Here is a 16,430-nt window from a genome sequence, read left to right as displayed (position 1 = left end):
CGCGTTTCGGCCCTCCCCACGAGGCCTCCTTCGTGATGGCGTCCCAGTCGCGTCCCCTTATGTGCGGCGTCATTCCCTGGTCCGGCCTGCCCCGGACATCGTTTTCCGAGCTCGCGGAAGCGTGCTGTGCCACCCAGACCCGCGAAAACGGGAATAAGATGACGCCACGTAATTAGGTCTCAGACAAAGTGAACGACCAGGAAATGCCGCTGGTGGGGGGACACGCCAGCGACTCGGGGTCATCTCTGAGTGCAACTGCGTCCGCTAAGCAGAAGCGCGTTCCAGGAGCGGAAAAAAGAATCTTAAATACACTGATCAAGAGTGAGAGAGGTGATGACCGGAGGCTGAAACGTTCCTTTTGCCGTTCTTTCCCGCAATAAGTCGGAAGAATAGAATGCGGCTTCTGTCTGAATTTGTTCACATCATCCTGACGACAGTCACAAGAACTTGCGCCCTTGTAAGATGCGTCGTCTGGACCGAATGAAGATTTACCTTGAGCATCAACTAAGCTTATAAGCACCATTGAGAGTTCAGAGAATTACCACAATTGTTGTCTTCTAGGAAGTAACAAGAACATTTAATTAGTCTTTATGGTTTCGTAAACAACATCGACAGACATCACCTAATTTGTTCTCATTGTACTTGTCCTCACGGTATTATTTTCGTAGCCATCTAACAGCAGCCATAATGGTGTAAGTATCTGTTGTGTTTCACGTAACTTGACCAAAGAATAAAAAATAAGAAGGAACGGGCAAATCGCAGCTGGCTGAAACCGAACACATATTGTTTGTCGTCGTGTGGAGCACCTGAGCGTAATATTTTCATTCCGCTGAATTAGTTAATTGGGATTAGTTATTTAAAATTTCTAATAATTGCTTTATTCAGAAGTACGTTTCGTTAAGCTGTTGAGGGGTTTCAGGATCAAGCGATCCATTTAAATAACGCCCGTGAAATATGAAAAAAAAAAAAACACGTCACTGCACTCTTTGGCAACCATATTACAGCGCCGCCAACCGTGTTTTCAACGAACGAAACGTGCGCGTTGACCGTACCCAAATCAGCTGCTGCCGCTCAGTTTGACAGGCTACACAATAATACTAGTAAAGAAAAGGGTTTTGTTTTATGGTTTTAGGGAGGTCTGACGCCCTGAAGAGACTCAGGCGATGAGGGACGCCGTTGTAAAGGGCTCCGGAAATTTCGACCACCTGGGGTTCTTTAACGTGCGCTGATATCGCACAGTACACGGGCCTTTAGCAATCCGCCTCCATCGAAATGAGACCGCCGCGGCCAGGTTCGAACCCGCGCCTTTCGGGTCGGCAGCCGAGTACGAGAACCACCTTGCCATCGCGGCTGCCAAAAAAAGAAAAGGTAGACTACCTTGTACTACGCGACTTCACTGCTTTCCTTTCCTTTTTCATTTTTCTGTGGGATCGATCAATAAAACCTCGATCTCAAATGCCCGTACGTGGCCTGCCTATCACTTATTGAAGATCACGGCACGCGCTTCCCATGTTTCGGAAAAATGAGGCGGTGCATTTTCAAGACTATGCCGGCAGCGGCATCGGCCGCTTACTTTGAGAATATGAGCGCGCACTTACCAATATTCGGTTTGGTTTGGTTTGTGGGGTTTAACGTCCCAAAGCGACTAAGGCTATGAGAGACGCCATAGTGGAGGGCTCCGGAAATTTCGACCACCTGGGGTTCTTTAACGTGCACTGACATCGCACAGTACACGGGCCTGTAGAATTTCTCCTCCAAAGAAATTCTAGCCGCCGCGGCCGCGATCGAACCCGCGTCTTTTGGGTCAGCAGCCGAGCACCATAACCGCTGAGCCACCGCGGCGGCTTACCAATATTCAAAACTCGTTTGGCAGCCATAATACATTGCAATACAATACGATACGTTAGCGCAATGCGGTGCATAATGGTACAATAAGGTACAGTAAGCTACTATACAGTAGCGCGAGAGCAGGATTATGGGGCTTTTCATATTTTGCGAGTTTTCTTTAATGCTTGAAAAATGGACCACGCAGGAGATACGCTGCTGCCAAAAAATTGTATCGGTTAAATGTTCGCCCTCCTCTACATCTAAAACAAACGCACTTGACCCTAAATTGAATATCAAAGTTCTTGCATAATAATCTTAGGTAACTAATCAATATAGTGGAATTAAAAAAATCAACACTCCGAAGAGCAATACACGACGGGAAACAATGCGTCGTTGGTTTCAGCTGCTGCAGTGAGGCGCTTTTTTTTTTTATCCTTGGCAGAAGATACGTGAAACAGACCTTATATACTGCTTTGTTCATTGCTTCCGCAAGAACGATAAAGGTGAAAGGAGATGGTTCTTTTCGATAGGTTACTCTGAGGTCAGAAAAAAACCGTAGCTCTGTGGTTTACGCCTTAATAAGCTCTAACTTTTTGAAACGCTAACCGTTTAACTAAACCTATACCATGAAGCTGAGGCTCCTACAAACGTTAGGCAACTAGTAACAGGTTATACCTCGTGGCTAATTGTTTCGAAGAAACAAAGAAGAGTTTTCTTCAGATAGAAGTTGGATATGATGTCGCTTTGTTTGCATTCTGAGCTGAGGGAAACGGTTTGAAGCACATGAAAAAAGTTGAAAAAGGCGGAACTGCATCGCATGCGTCAGGAATTTGAAAGGAAAATTATAGCAGCACAGACTCCGCTAATTTAGCAAGTACACAAGTGCTAATGTACACTGCATTATGTTAAACAACATGTTGAAGAGACTCAAGAGATGGGTTGAGAGGTTTTATGGAGCGAAGATTTCTCCCTCCCGACAACTTCTGCCATGTTTATAGGCAAGCACGGTCCCGCAGTTGCAGGCTGTGCCTCGTTTACCTATCTACCATCGTTAAGAAGGGGCAGTAACGTAATACCTAAAGATGGGAAAACAAAAGAAATCAGCGAAAGGGAAGACACCCGTGTTCAGGGAAGGATATTCCTACCTCCCTCCTAAAATGCGGCAAAGCACGGAAAAATGCACTTGAATATATGTACTCCTTCATGGAAGAGTATTCGCGTCAGTCAGCGTGAAAGCTCTTCCCTGAAGTGCAAAACTTAAGCGAAGCAGAGCCAGTAGGAAGGGCTTACGGTTGAAAAAGACAACAAACAAATATGCGCGTCATTCGCGAAGTGATCGAAACGGCGTTGGTAGTTGCTATTTATGTTAGAACAAAGAAAAAGCAAAACGTGACTCGACACTGAATATAACAACACAAAAAGTCACCGGTACATCCACGCCAAGAGGGTAGAGGGAGCGCTGGGTGACTGTCGGATTTGCCAGCACTTACGACTCACTCGCTTCTCGTCGAAAACAAGAACATGAAATATATGCGCCCCGCGATACTAACGCAAGAGGCAGTTTTAGCGTAGAGTCGACGGAGCGTCCCTAAGTAGCTCGTGGTGCGCTGCTGTCATCCTAAGGTAAGGTGGGCTTCCAAGCTTAAAGCCTGATGCTCCGGAGTGCTGTCGAATAGGATGCATTAAAAGAGACTACAGATATTCTGGGAACGCTACCATCCGGTGCCCTATCTAGATGGAAACGACATAGAAGCGAGATCTCGCTTACAGAAGCCGGATTTCATGAAGAAGCCTACCGCTTCGAGTACGCGCATGTTGCTTTGATGGAAAGGGGAGGAGGTCGAGGAGAGGGGAGATATGAGCGCCGCCGTCTTGGAGTTTGCTATGCTTGCGCACAGCGTGGGCAGCCCTATCACAATGGAAGGCCGTGTTCAATTAGATGTCCCGACGACTATAATAGTTGCGGCGCCCTGATGTAAACAGTGGCCACCCCAGGGCTGACATTTACGCTCGTCGCAAGTGTGACGGGGGCTTCGAGACGGGATAATGTCGCGAAAGGCTATAGCTCTGGGCAAACAGGGATCCTGGGTCAGTTGGAAATCTGGAGTAGCTGAGGAACCGTTGCGATTAATCTCCGCCAGCAGCGTTGAATGGAGCGACCCCGATCGTGCAGAGCCTAAAGCTGCAGTTCGATGAAACTTCTATTTGCGATGCCCGGAGGTTCTGGTCCTGGACCAGGAGGATGGAAAGAAGGGGCAGGGGAGGGGGAAAGAGTATGGAGTAGTGAGGACAAGACTGAGATCTAGAGAGTAGTGTGCGAGTCTGAAGAGGAGGCCTGACCCAGTTTTCCCGGGAGTGTTTCCTGAGAGACGGGCAGCCACGTCCTCGCTGAAATGCTGCTCACGTCTACTTTATCCACGTGGCGGTGACTAGAAGAGCACTGCCGCTCTAGTCCAATTAGCTCCTTTTAATACACCCACTCTTTCGCTTCGTCCGCGGACATGCATGAATCGCTCTAGCGAGGAGCAGCGTGGTAGCTCCTGAAAAACAGTTTGCTCGGCTAGTTACTTCCATGAAGCTCGTGCACGAATCTATCGCGCTTAACAGAGCGGTGAAAGGAACGAAAGGGTGAAAGGATGGGCCATGCCTGGAAAGGGAAGAGGTGTCGCCGAGAATAAGAATGATTCCACGTGACGCTCCTCATCAAAAGCAAACTGCGTTGTCGAAAGGGGGGAAGGCCAAAGGGGTTCGTTAGGACTGCACCGCCCAGCTAGTTACGCAAATGAGCGCCGGGCTTGTCTTTGATAAATACGCTCCTTTTATTTTTGTTAACGTGCGGTAGGAACGCCGAGGTCGCTAGAACTTTGAGCCGATGTAATACTAGAAGTACTCATTGGGAGTGCAGGGTCGTAGTACGTCGCATCGTGACCTAGAATAAATAATACAAAAAATCAAATGAAAGGTAGACGAAAGCAAGGCCGGACGTCCGAAAGAACGAGTATCAGTTCACTAATGGCAACGAGCCTTTAAACTGTCTCCTTATTTTAGCCTCATTTCGTTCTGGCCTAGGAGTATGATAGCAAGTGATATTTCTTTGTGGAAATTTGGTTTGCCAATGACACGTGGCGGCACAGTTGGGAAGAGTAATTGTACGTGTTCTGAATTCCTCTTAGCAGCTACTTTGGATTCGGGCTGTTCGGTGCACTTAGAATACGTTAGTGTTGAAGGCTCAAAACGTAGCACGTGGCTTTTTCTCTGTTCTGAAATGACAAAATGTACCTACATAGCAAGCCGAAATTCTCGCCGTCCTCGCTGATCAATGTAAGAAATCAAGCCAGCTTTACAGAAGGCTGGAAGCGCTACCAAACATACTATATTCATCGCATGTGTTTAACCCAAAATTTATTAGAAAGAAAAGATAAGCTTTAATGTAGTGTCTTTTGTTATTGCTTCAATATTTCTCGCTTAGGAAACGTGAAAACACAAAGGAAAAGCACGAAATGTGTGCAATTGTAAAATCATATAAAATACAACCATATTATTACAAAATTCTTCGAAACTTTTGTAGGAAGCACTGATGGGTCACCAATAATGACTTTTGCTCGTCTTCGAGCGAAACGAAGGAAGAGCCCAATAAGCAATGAATTGAGCGAAGCAATGTTACAGTTTGAATGTCGAAGTCTTACCGACCCTCCTATTTTCCATCTTATTTAAGAAGCAGCGATTTTACTGAACGCAAAGGGACACACTGAAGATTGCCGTATAAAAACACAGCTCTTGTCGCAGCATACATGCAGAAACAAGGAATACCCTTCAACTGCTTCGTGACATCGCGCATTCCACACTGAACGGCTTAGAATTTGCTGTCATATTACGGACGCTGCGGGAGCATAAAATAAAATAAAAATTGTCATAGCCTTGTAACGTCATGCATACCAAAGGGATACTGCATCTGCGGAAAAGGTAATTAATTGCCTTTTCACACTGCATAAGCAGTGAGAGTGAAATGCTTTTTCCTCGCTGCGAGGTGTCGGGAGTTTATAAAATGCATTCACAACTGATATTTTAATTGGCGACGATGCATGCTGCTAGACGCACGTTGCGACTTTATTTTTGTATTTTTATGCGTGTAGTTTTTTGTTTTCTTCCGCAGCCAGCACTGAAACAAAGCATTACTTCACAGAAACAATTCATTCCCTGCCGTGGTGTATACAGAAGCACACAAGAATAAACAATTTAGACTGACGGCAAAGGAACACTTTCAACCTTCCGGGAAGTGAAAATTAAATGCAGCGGGCGGGGAAGCGGTAGCAGCTCGTCCCGAGGGAAAGCATTGACACCCGAGGCACGTAAACGTTAAGACTGAAACTCTCGTATTAACTTTTCTAGGCCCACGAGAATCGAAACACACACTTCTGCTCGGGGCTTTAAGCTTTCTTTTTTTTTTTGCCGTCTCAATTTTCTGCCCGTGTTGAAGCTCGTTTCCGCAAGTAAAAAAATTGCTTTGTTACGACTGCTTGCGTTTTTACCATGTGCTTTTTTTGTGTTCAAACTCTTAACAACACTCCGGCTCTTTATTTTCGGTGCTGTAACGAGAGCATTTCTCGAAGGTGTTTTACTAGGCACGGAGCCGGAAAGGAAAGCACGAAGCAGCGGCTCCATGGTCTGAGAGGCAATATGGACTGTATTGGGAACTGATATTTGTTTAACGTAACGCAAATTTCCACGCTTACATCAAAGAGAATCTCTTAGCCGCTGCCTGGGAGCCAATGTTGATTCTCTTCCAAGAACTCCTAGCATGAAGAATGGTATGCCGTGTTAGAAACCGCGAAGCAAGACAGTAATGAGCACCTTCAATGAATTAGTTTTCAAACGTGATGCAATTTTTTACCTCTCATCTGTACAAAAGCCACGATGAAGATTTCATTTTATTTCCTCCGTACTCCTTTCCACTTTAATGAGGACACTCGTTTTCTTCAAACGTTTTTGAAACCCTCTTTATATCTGTAAAGATCTCCAGCTAACAGGTGCCCTCAATACTTGCCACTATTTTATCAAAGAGGCTCTTCGTGCTTTGGTGTTTGTCGTCTTTCAAAATAAACTTGCTAAGCGAAACAATGTGAACGAGACCATTAGTGTACAGCGCATCGCAGATGCCTCATTGGAAGCATTTAAGCACGATGTTACAAACTTCGACTGGTCTTGTGTGCTGCAAGAAACGGACGTCAGTGATGCGTACGACTTATTTTTTCACCATTTCCTTCGTCTTTATTTGGGGCACTTTCCGCTCGAAAAGTACCCCCCTTCCAAAAAGATAAGGAAACCATGGATTACACAAGAACTGTTGAAAACTGTTGAACTGTTGAACGTGTTCCTTCGAACACGTGTAGCAGATGCACTTCTTTCCTTTCAGAAGTTAAGAAACCGTTTAAAATCGGAGCTACAGAAAGCGAAAAATTCCTATTATCAACAGGTCTATTCTACCGTAAGTTCAAAGAGACCTAATATTGCTTGTAAGGCTTTAAACGATGTCCTAGGTCGCTGTGTGAATAACCATGTTGCAAAAACTCTGCTATTGAGTGGCAAGGAAATAAAAGGAAGAGCACTCGCAGAATATTTTAGTAAACATTTTCTCAATAACATTTCTTCATCTCAAGATCTTACGGACACTGATGTCGCCGCTTACACTAACCAGGTTAGCGAGACTATATTTTTCGAGCTTTTCGATGAAAATGAGGTTTATAATAAGTACATGGGAATTAGTAACAGCAAAAGCCTCAGATATGAATAACACGAAGATGAAACCACTGAAATATGTCTAACCCACAATTTGTCCCTTGCTTTCTCACATATATAATCTTGCACTGGAATGCGGGGTCTTCTCAAACGGATTGAAAACTGCAAAAGCGTCTGTAATCTGTAAAGGGGGCGACCGAAATGTATCAGCAAATTACAGGCGCATTTAAGTGCTTCCTTTGTTTTCCATGAGACTGGAAACGGTTATTTTGTCAAGAATCACGAAGGTTTTCGACAAACATAGGGTAATAACTGAGTCACAGTTTGGTTTCAGAACTGGTAAATCCACAGAAACAGCCTTACTAACAATGAAAGAAATTATTTTGAGCAACATTAATGAGAACTTGTATTCGATGTGCCTTTTTTCTTGATTTCAGTAAGGCGTTTGATTGCTTAAACCATACGATTCGTGCTAGCAAACTTCAAATGTACGGTATCCATAGTAAACCACTCAGTTTGCTTGAAAACTACCTCCAAAAGAGAAGTCAGTCGGTGTCTGTAGATAATGAATTTTCTTCCCTTTTGCCTATCACTTGTGATGTCCCACAAGGAAGCGTACTGGGACCTCTTTTGTTTAATGCGTACATAAATAATATTGTTAGTATAGACCCTTCCATAGATTTTGTAATATACGCCGATGATAGCACAATACTTCTTTCAGGCCCTAACCTTAACGATTTAATTGTGAAATGTAATGACACACTCAATAAATTATCTAGGTGGTCAATGATGAATAAATTAAAGATAAATCCTACAAAGTCCAAGGCTATAATATTTCGCGCTAGAAACAAACCGATAGCACCCAACTGCACGCTCAACTTTGAAAACCAACAAATAGAATTTGTTGAAGAGCACAAGGTCCTTGGAGTATATTTTTCGCCTCATTTAAACTGGGATGCCCACGTCGAACACTTCTGCAAAAAACTCTCTTCTGTCTGCGGTACCCTTTCGCGATGCCGTGACACCTTAGCTTTGAAATGTAAATAACTAATTTATTACGCATTATTTTTTTTCACCATAATTACTGTAGCTTAGTATGGGCCACAGTGACCAAAAATAACATAAATAAGCCTTTAGCATTGCAAAAGAAAATTGCTCGAATAATCGTCAGTATTGATAACATGGCTACCACCAAATACGCCTTCCAAGCACATAATATTGTTCGCGTTGATTTTTTATATAATTTTAAGTTCTGGCAAAAGATGTATTTTCCATGGCATCAAATGTCAATTTTTACTTACTGCCGCCGCGGTGGCCCAGTGGTTATGGTGCTCGGCTGCTGACCCGAAAGACGCGGGTTCGATCCCGGCCGCGGCGGCTGGAATTTCTTTGGAGGAGAAATTCTAGAGGCCCGTGTACTGTGCGATGTCAGTGCACGTTAAAGAACCCCAGGTGGTCGAAATTTCCGGAGCCCTCCACTACGGCGTCTCTCATAGCCTTAGTCGCTTTGGGACGTTAAACCCCATAAACCAAACCAAACCAATTTTTACTCGGCCCTATGATCTTTGGACACGAGTCGTGCTAACATACATATAAGAAGTACTTACTCATGGAACATGCCATGTTTTCGCACTGATTATAGATTACAAATGTTGTCTTATAATCTGCCCCGTGTTTTAAACACATATCAACATACATCGGGGTATAAAAAAGCTGAGCTGCGGAAATATTTTGTTCAAATGCCATTCTATACCTCCACTTTCTTGATTTTTGAACGTTTGGTTGCGTGTTAATGTACTTTTCTCTTCAACATATCTATGACCATTTCAGTGTTTTATCTTTTTTTTTGCATTATTCGAGTCAGTGTATATATGTGTCGAGTGTTTTCTGTATTTAATCTACTACTGTATGTGCGACTGGTTTTGGAAAATTTCTTGTGCCGCTCGTGTGCTACTGCTTGTAGGGGTTTCCTGGACCCAGTCAAGCTGCCCAGGCAGCTTTTAGCCAGGAAACCCTCCAGTTGAACCTGAAAAATAAACTAATGGACTATTGACTGTATTTATTCGCGTTTTTTTTTTTTGCTCCATTTGAAGAGGTTGCGAAGTAAGGTTGTGGCTTTTGTTATTGTTAAAGTAAAAACTGGAACGAATGATGCAAAAATTGCATTCATGATTCTTCTTGGTAAGGAATATATTCGATATACCGCGGAAAGAGAGATCGAAAAAGGCAGTAGTAGGCCTTCAGCCTTTTGAATAAACCATTAAGGAGCCTGAAGAGACGGGCAAATGAGCGTAATTCAAGGAATAACAAACAACGCCAGAAAGCTATGCCCGAACATATAGGTCCTAGCATAGGTGTGGGAGGAGTTCAACTTCACTACTTCGAGATGATATTAAATTAACACTGCTGCAACGTTCGTGAAGTATATCTGTCTGTTTGGAGGCGAACTAGAGAAGTAAACTGTTAAACGAATAGATGTTAAGCGATACCGTCAGCTCTACTGTTCAAAGAAAACCGAAAGCTGAAGTCCTACTTTCTTGAGAAAGAAAGCGTCAATTGGGCACCTTTATCTACAGCTGCAATAATATCCTACTGGCGTATTCGTAATGTGTTCCTTATGTATTAAATTACACATTATAAATTTTCACTATTTGGAATTGCGGACGCCGGCTCATGTTGCTGGTTTCAAGCTCCGCTACAACGTCACCCCCAGTAATATCGAAAAAACCATTTTAACACCCACACCCACGATTTTAACACCCACACCCGTGCGTAGGATGGGCTACTTGGCGGCAACGTTGTTTTTCTACGCTTAGTCGTTTGGTATTCGGTGCACGGTCATTATTCATTTCATTTCATTTCATTTATTGATACTGTCAGCCTTTCTCAGGCTATTACAGGAGTGGAAAACCTAATAAATTCACATTCAAAACAAGGTACATTTCACAACTGCGATATCGACACAAAAACAAAGGAAAAATCAAACAGTAGACAAGAATAACGTATGCAAGTGCTGAGGCAAAACTATTACATTGTTGTACTACGGTCCAGGTAAGATTTTAGGCATTCTAGAAAGGCGTCGAGGGAGTTAATATTTACAATGGACTCTGGCAGCATGTTCCGTTCTTTAATAACACGAGGAAAAAAACTGTACTTAAAACAATCGTTATAAGAACGCGGCACAGGAATATACATGGAATGGCGATGTCTTGATGTTTCATTAGGGTGTATTGTAAAATATGGTGATGTGTTGATATTCAAGTGGCCATGGATTAAAAGGTAAAGAAATTTCAGCCTATCTACCTTAGTGCGGTATTCTAAACTTTTAAGGTTTGCTAATTTACATAATTCGGTCGGTGAATCAGTTCGGCGATATTTATTGAAAATAAAACGGGAAGCAAGTTTCTGAACTTTCTCAATTTTTAATTTGTTAGACGCAGTGTAAGGATCCCAAACAATTTTACCATATTCAATTACAGGTTTTACAAGGGTGTTATAAGTGAGTGTTTTTACATCGGGAGCTGCGTTACGGATTTTGCGTCTTAGTGCCCAAATTGTTTTGCGTGCCTTAGAGCATATATTATTTATGTGAGTATTCCAGTAAAGGTCAGAAGTGAAGGTTAAGCCGAGATACTTATGCTGATGTACTCTATTAACTGGTTTACCTGCAATGGAGTAAGGGTATATCATTATATTTTTCTTTCTAGTAACAGACATAATTACGGATTTGTCAGAGTTAAGCACCATCTGCCACTTAGCGCACCAATGTTCTATTGCATGGAGATTAGCGTTCAGTTCTTCTTGATCAGTTGGGGTCCTAATCGTTTTGTATACGACACAGTCATCAGCGAAAAGTCTGATTGGGACTGTGATAGCTTTTGGGAGGTCATTTATGAAGACTAAAAATAAAAGGGGGCCCAAGACACTTCCCTGTGGAACACCTGAAACCACAGGGGAAGAAGACGATTGAAAACCTTCGAGGTGTACAAACTGTTCACGGGAGGTGAGGTAGGAAGAAAACCAGTGTGTTATTTTTATCGTGTGTTATCGGGAAGCTTTAACTCGCCAAACCCTTCAACCTGCTATAAAGATCAAACCACACCACTGGTTACAGAAGGCCATTAGGAGCGACGTTTTCATGGGCATTAAACAAATGGCTTCCTGTTCGAACTGAGTGCAGTGAGACACGAGCTGTACCGACTAACGATTTATTGTAGCCGTATTCGTGGCAGCACGGCTTTGCACAACACAGACGAACATCCTAGTCGACAACTGTGCATGAATCGAAGCGGCTACTTCGGTGCAAAACAGCGCTGCCGGGTACGTTTCGATTGGCGTAAGTCATTCCAGGAAGTAGTAGGTTACTGTCGGCTCTTAGCCACGAAAAACTGCCTGTGTAGAACGCCCAAACGGTGCATACATTAGTCACTGAAAGCGGATGAGCCGGGAAAGGTAATTTGAGCCAACCAATCGAGTGAAGCTGAAATTTGGGCGAGTTGGTAAGTATTCATCCTAGAGGGAGCAGCACAATAAAAGCAACAATAAAACCAGTTGCTAGTCAGCGCATTTCTTCCGTGTGTCCCGCCTTTGTTGCACTGTTCCCCCTACGACCAACCAATCGAGCTGGCTGGAGGGTAATTTATCTAAACACAACCTTTGTTCCAGAGCTTTTACCAGAACTCACCTTATTTGTAATGATGATTTTCTCTCTTTCTTTTTCTTGTACAAATCCTCGCTTTCAACGCATCGTGACAGAACAGACCTCAATTTCATTGCTAGCTGCAGTCAAGAGTGGTTTAGTTTCTCAGTCATGCGTTAACGAATGCGTGTTTTAGTGCTCTGGCATTTCAGTCGTGTTTGCATACTGCCAGGTAGACCGCGCAGCCGTTCGACAGCAGCTTTTTTTTTTTTACAATATAGAGAGCAAATTGCTTAGCGTGGTACTTAGCGTTTAGCGGAAGAAACGCTCTTAATTGGTCCTCGTGGCCTTGATACGTGGCGCTTCGTTAATCAGAATGAATACAACATAAGAAATATTAACGCTGCTTACCTGGCCATGCGAAGTCGAAGAAAGACACCAGTAGTGCCAGGGTCCACGCAGAAAGAGGGCGCGGGTGTCGCATTGCAGCGAAGGCGGCAGCACAGTCAAGCACGCCTTCTTATACGCCTATGAAAGGAAGACAAAGAAAAAGATACAGCATGTCACTCAAAGAACAGCGCACATAATTTTTCTTTTCACCTGCTATAAAGTAGTGGATGTGAGAGGACCAATGTATTTTCTTTAAAAGCCTCTCACTTTTTATGGGACACAGGAGTGGGTTATTTTGATTAAGGATATAGTATATATCACAATTATACAAGGTGATACGTTTTAGTGCAGGCTGATATGGCGCCATGTTTATTGCTTCCTTCCGTTCAAAAGCAACATTGTTCTGGCATGTGCCAGAAGAAGGCGCAGACTAAAATTTCAACCTCGCCCACTTGCTGGATCAGGACTAATCATGGACGTCAACTCCAATGCTCACGAAACGCATCGAGAAGTTCAGTAGTGTGTTATCACTCTTCGCGCAATACATTGTGGCCACCAGAGGAAGTAGGCGATTGCCACTATGGCACTGTAAAAAGAGTGAATTATGCGTATTTGTGAAAATGAAACGCATAATAGTATATATGCTACAAAATTGCAGTTGCAGTTTGTCTGCACTGCATTCCTGCCAAATTACGTCGACTACAATGCGTTAATGCTTCCTTTTCTGTGTCTGAATGAGTGTAGCCATGTACGAAGATTGAAAAAGACAGAAGAGAATTTACCGGCTGGATGTGAGCATGCTCGCATCGTATAGAACTGCTGTTTGCACGAAAAGCGTTTCCCACGGTGTTGATCGCTCATTAGGCTTTTGAGGATCAAAAGAAGACAAGTAAGGTAGCAGAACAAAATATAGCGACTAAAACTATAATTTTGATACCTTATCAGCGCGATTAACTTCAGCAGTCACTCCTTCACATGGCTACAAAAACAACTATAATGCATATTTGCTGCGCACTGTTGCGACCGCTCAAACAGCAGCTGATTACGAGTCATCCTAGGATAGCTGCTGATTTGCACATAATAGCAATCATCGCCTGTAACATTTTCTTTCTTTTACTTTTTTTGTTTAAACGAATAAAATATTTGTTTCATTATTCGAAATTAAAAACTTTGCCTCAAAAACCCCGTTCACCTAAGCTGGTTCTACCGACATGGTTTTCCGCGTGTACATGAAATTTTACATTGGGCATAATGTTGGATGCTACATTGCTCAACGATGACAATTCGCCTCCCCTCCCATGCGCACCCTAAAAATGATACAGAAGCGGACATTCAACCTTCCGGTTGTATTCGAAGTGCGAAGCAAATCATTCTCGCATCTCAGTGGACGGTAAAACCCGTTTTCGGAAAGCCAGGGAATCGAGCACTATTCGGCAGCATGTGTGATCGCCAATTCGCAAGCGCAAGATTAACTCGGAACATTACAGACAAAGGGTCCGTTATAGGATGTCTCTGAAATTAAAAGAGTTCAGGCGCGGCTGCTACGCTGTGACTGGTGCTTCACGACACCGCTGCAGACAGAGAGCTTTACACGAGCTTGCCATAATCATTTTCAGCGTGCCACAACAAACTTAGCAGCTAAATTTGTGCGCACCCCATTTGGTTTGAATTTGTTTCAAGGCAAAAAAAGAGACAAATCGAGTAAGATAGCAGGAAAATGCAAAAAAAAGATGACCTAGCATTGCTCTGTACTGTACTGTACACGTGAGGAGTAGGATTGAGATTCATTCGCGGGTTTAAAGACACCCGATTTTAGTCCTCAATCACTTCGTATCCAGGAGCCCACTTTGTTGCCAACTCTGACTTCTACAGGTCCGTCTTTCCTGGTAGATACGTCTACAGCTTTTACTTTGGCTTGAAATCTACACAAGTTTCGTACTTTAAAAATTTCTGTGCGTTTGCTGCTGTTTACATGCTGCGGCTGGAGCACTGACAAGGTCAGGGAGTCGAAGCGAAATATAAAATACTTTGAGCTCTTCGATGAAGACTGCACGCCACGTGTTCGCCGACCTTAAATAGAACAGATAGAAAGAAGCATGCCCTGAAATGATTTTATGTGTTTTACGCCGGAAACGGAGCAAATGGTGAGGCTCCAGGCATCGAGCTTCAGTCTTTTTCTTTTTTTTTCTACCGTTATGTGTTCATTGGTGTTATTGCTGGGAATATTTTTTGCCGTTAAATTTTCTAGGAGTAAAAAGATTGGAAATAATACACCAATTACACTCAAGAACGCGGATGGCACATCCGCGTTGTGCTGAAGTAAAATACTTGGGAGCGTATAGACTCAAAAGAAAACATTCGACAGAAGTCTGTCTGGTTGGGAAATTTAATGTTAGGAGAAGGTAAGTGACGCCAACCAAGTAAAATACAGGAAAAACACGACGTTTCGGGACCGGCTCGGCCCCTTCTTCACGGTGTGACTACGGGCGAGCGCAGCTTGGCTTTTTAAGCCCCTGTGTGGAGGACCTGCGGGTCAATGGCCGCAGCCCATGGACGTAGGATGAGGGGAGAGTCCCCAGGGAACGATTAACATTCTCTCGTGTTTGCTGTATGTGCCACGACTCGAGTAGAAGCCTCCTGCGTGGGTTAGCTTCCGTTTCCAATACAATGGTGCTGTCGAAGTCAATTGGGTGGTCACACCCTTCACAGTGTTCGGCCACGGCGCTGCGTTGACGATTCATGTGACGGACGTCCGCTTTGTGTTGGTTCATCCTTTCCGCGAAATTCTTCGTTTCCCCTATGTACGACGCCGGGCAGACGGAACACGGAATTTTGTACACGACGCCCTGGGCCTTTTCTCTGGGCTGCCGGTTTTTTGGGCGGGGGAGAAGGCGACCGATAGTGCTGGTCGGTTTGTGCGTTGTCAGCACCCCTTCTTTTCCGAGAATGCGACCGAGCGTCTCGCTCACGCTCCAAAACTTGTTTCCACGTGTCGTACATTTTCATCGTTTTTGGTGACCTTTCCTGAACAGACTGCACTTTAATCAAATTTAGCACTGATGAGCTTCCTTGGAAAATAATGCTGCCATCCTGTTGGAGTGCCCAGATCTATGGCAAAAGCATGGAAAAATTGGAGATGAAGAAATCGAGTTTTTTGTTTTGAAGATAGGAATGTCCAGAACGCTGTGTCGTGTGAGAGAAGGTATTAAATTTTAGGCACGGGAAACTTGACCACTGTGAGTGTCATGCGCATTAAAGACACCGCTACTGAACAAGAAACAAAATGTACGTTCTATTTAAATTGGTATCTCCGCAGTATTTTTGCTACCGGAAAAATGTCGTCGGCATCGTTGTCTGCATTAAAAAACAAAGCTTTGCATTCATCAATGAAAATATTATTGAAGTGGGCATTGGAGTCGGTGGTCTTGTCGGGTGAGTTTTCACGAAATTCTTTTGCTTCCTTGCGCGTAACTAAGGCGAAAAACTGATTATATTCAAGGCATATATTGTTGAACGAAGGGTTCAGGCCAAGGGCTCTGTAACATGATTGTTTCACTGACATGCATTTTCTACAAAAGAAAAATGGTCGCTATGGCACTGCAAGGCTGTAACAAAGCTGTAACGAAGCTGTAACAAATTTTCTATTCTATTAAGCATGAAGCTGCTGCAGGGAAATCGCGTGGTCACAGTGCGGGTGTGATGAGAGGCTGCAGACAAAAAAGCCGTGAGGAAATGACAGGGCCCCAAAGAAAGTTAGTGTGTAGGGTAGATATTGCGCGCCTATATATGCTTTCCTACCGAGGCGTCTCCGTGGAAAAAAAAGACAACACTTGCTGAC

General features: G+C 43.7%; 1 protein-coding gene across 3 annotated transcripts in view; it reads right to left on the bottom strand.

Moving 5' to 3' along the window:
- The window catches only part of LOC149340271 (nephrin-like), a 382,817-nt gene that overhangs the window by 99,671 nt on the left and 266,716 nt on the right, over positions 1-16,430 (bottom strand). For all 3 annotated transcript variants that reach the window (XM_089549015.1, XM_089549013.1, XM_089549014.1), the window contains exon 5: positions 12,614-12,730. In XM_089549015.1, the coding sequence (XP_089405141.1) occupies positions 12,614-12,686 (73 nt within the window). In that variant the 5' untranslated portion in view covers positions 12,687-12,730. The remainder of the gene's footprint in view (positions 1-12,613; positions 12,731-16,430) is intronic.

Source organism: Amblyomma mixtum, chromosome 6, assembly GCF_055824585.1.
Source record: "Amblyomma mixtum isolate Tamu chromosome 6, ASM5582458v1, whole genome shotgun sequence".
In the NCBI taxonomy this organism is placed as follows: Eukaryota; Metazoa; Arthropoda; class Arachnida; order Ixodida; family Ixodidae; genus Amblyomma; species Amblyomma mixtum.
Note: the sequence above shows the minus strand (reverse complement) of the source record. Positions and strands in the feature narration are given on the sequence as shown.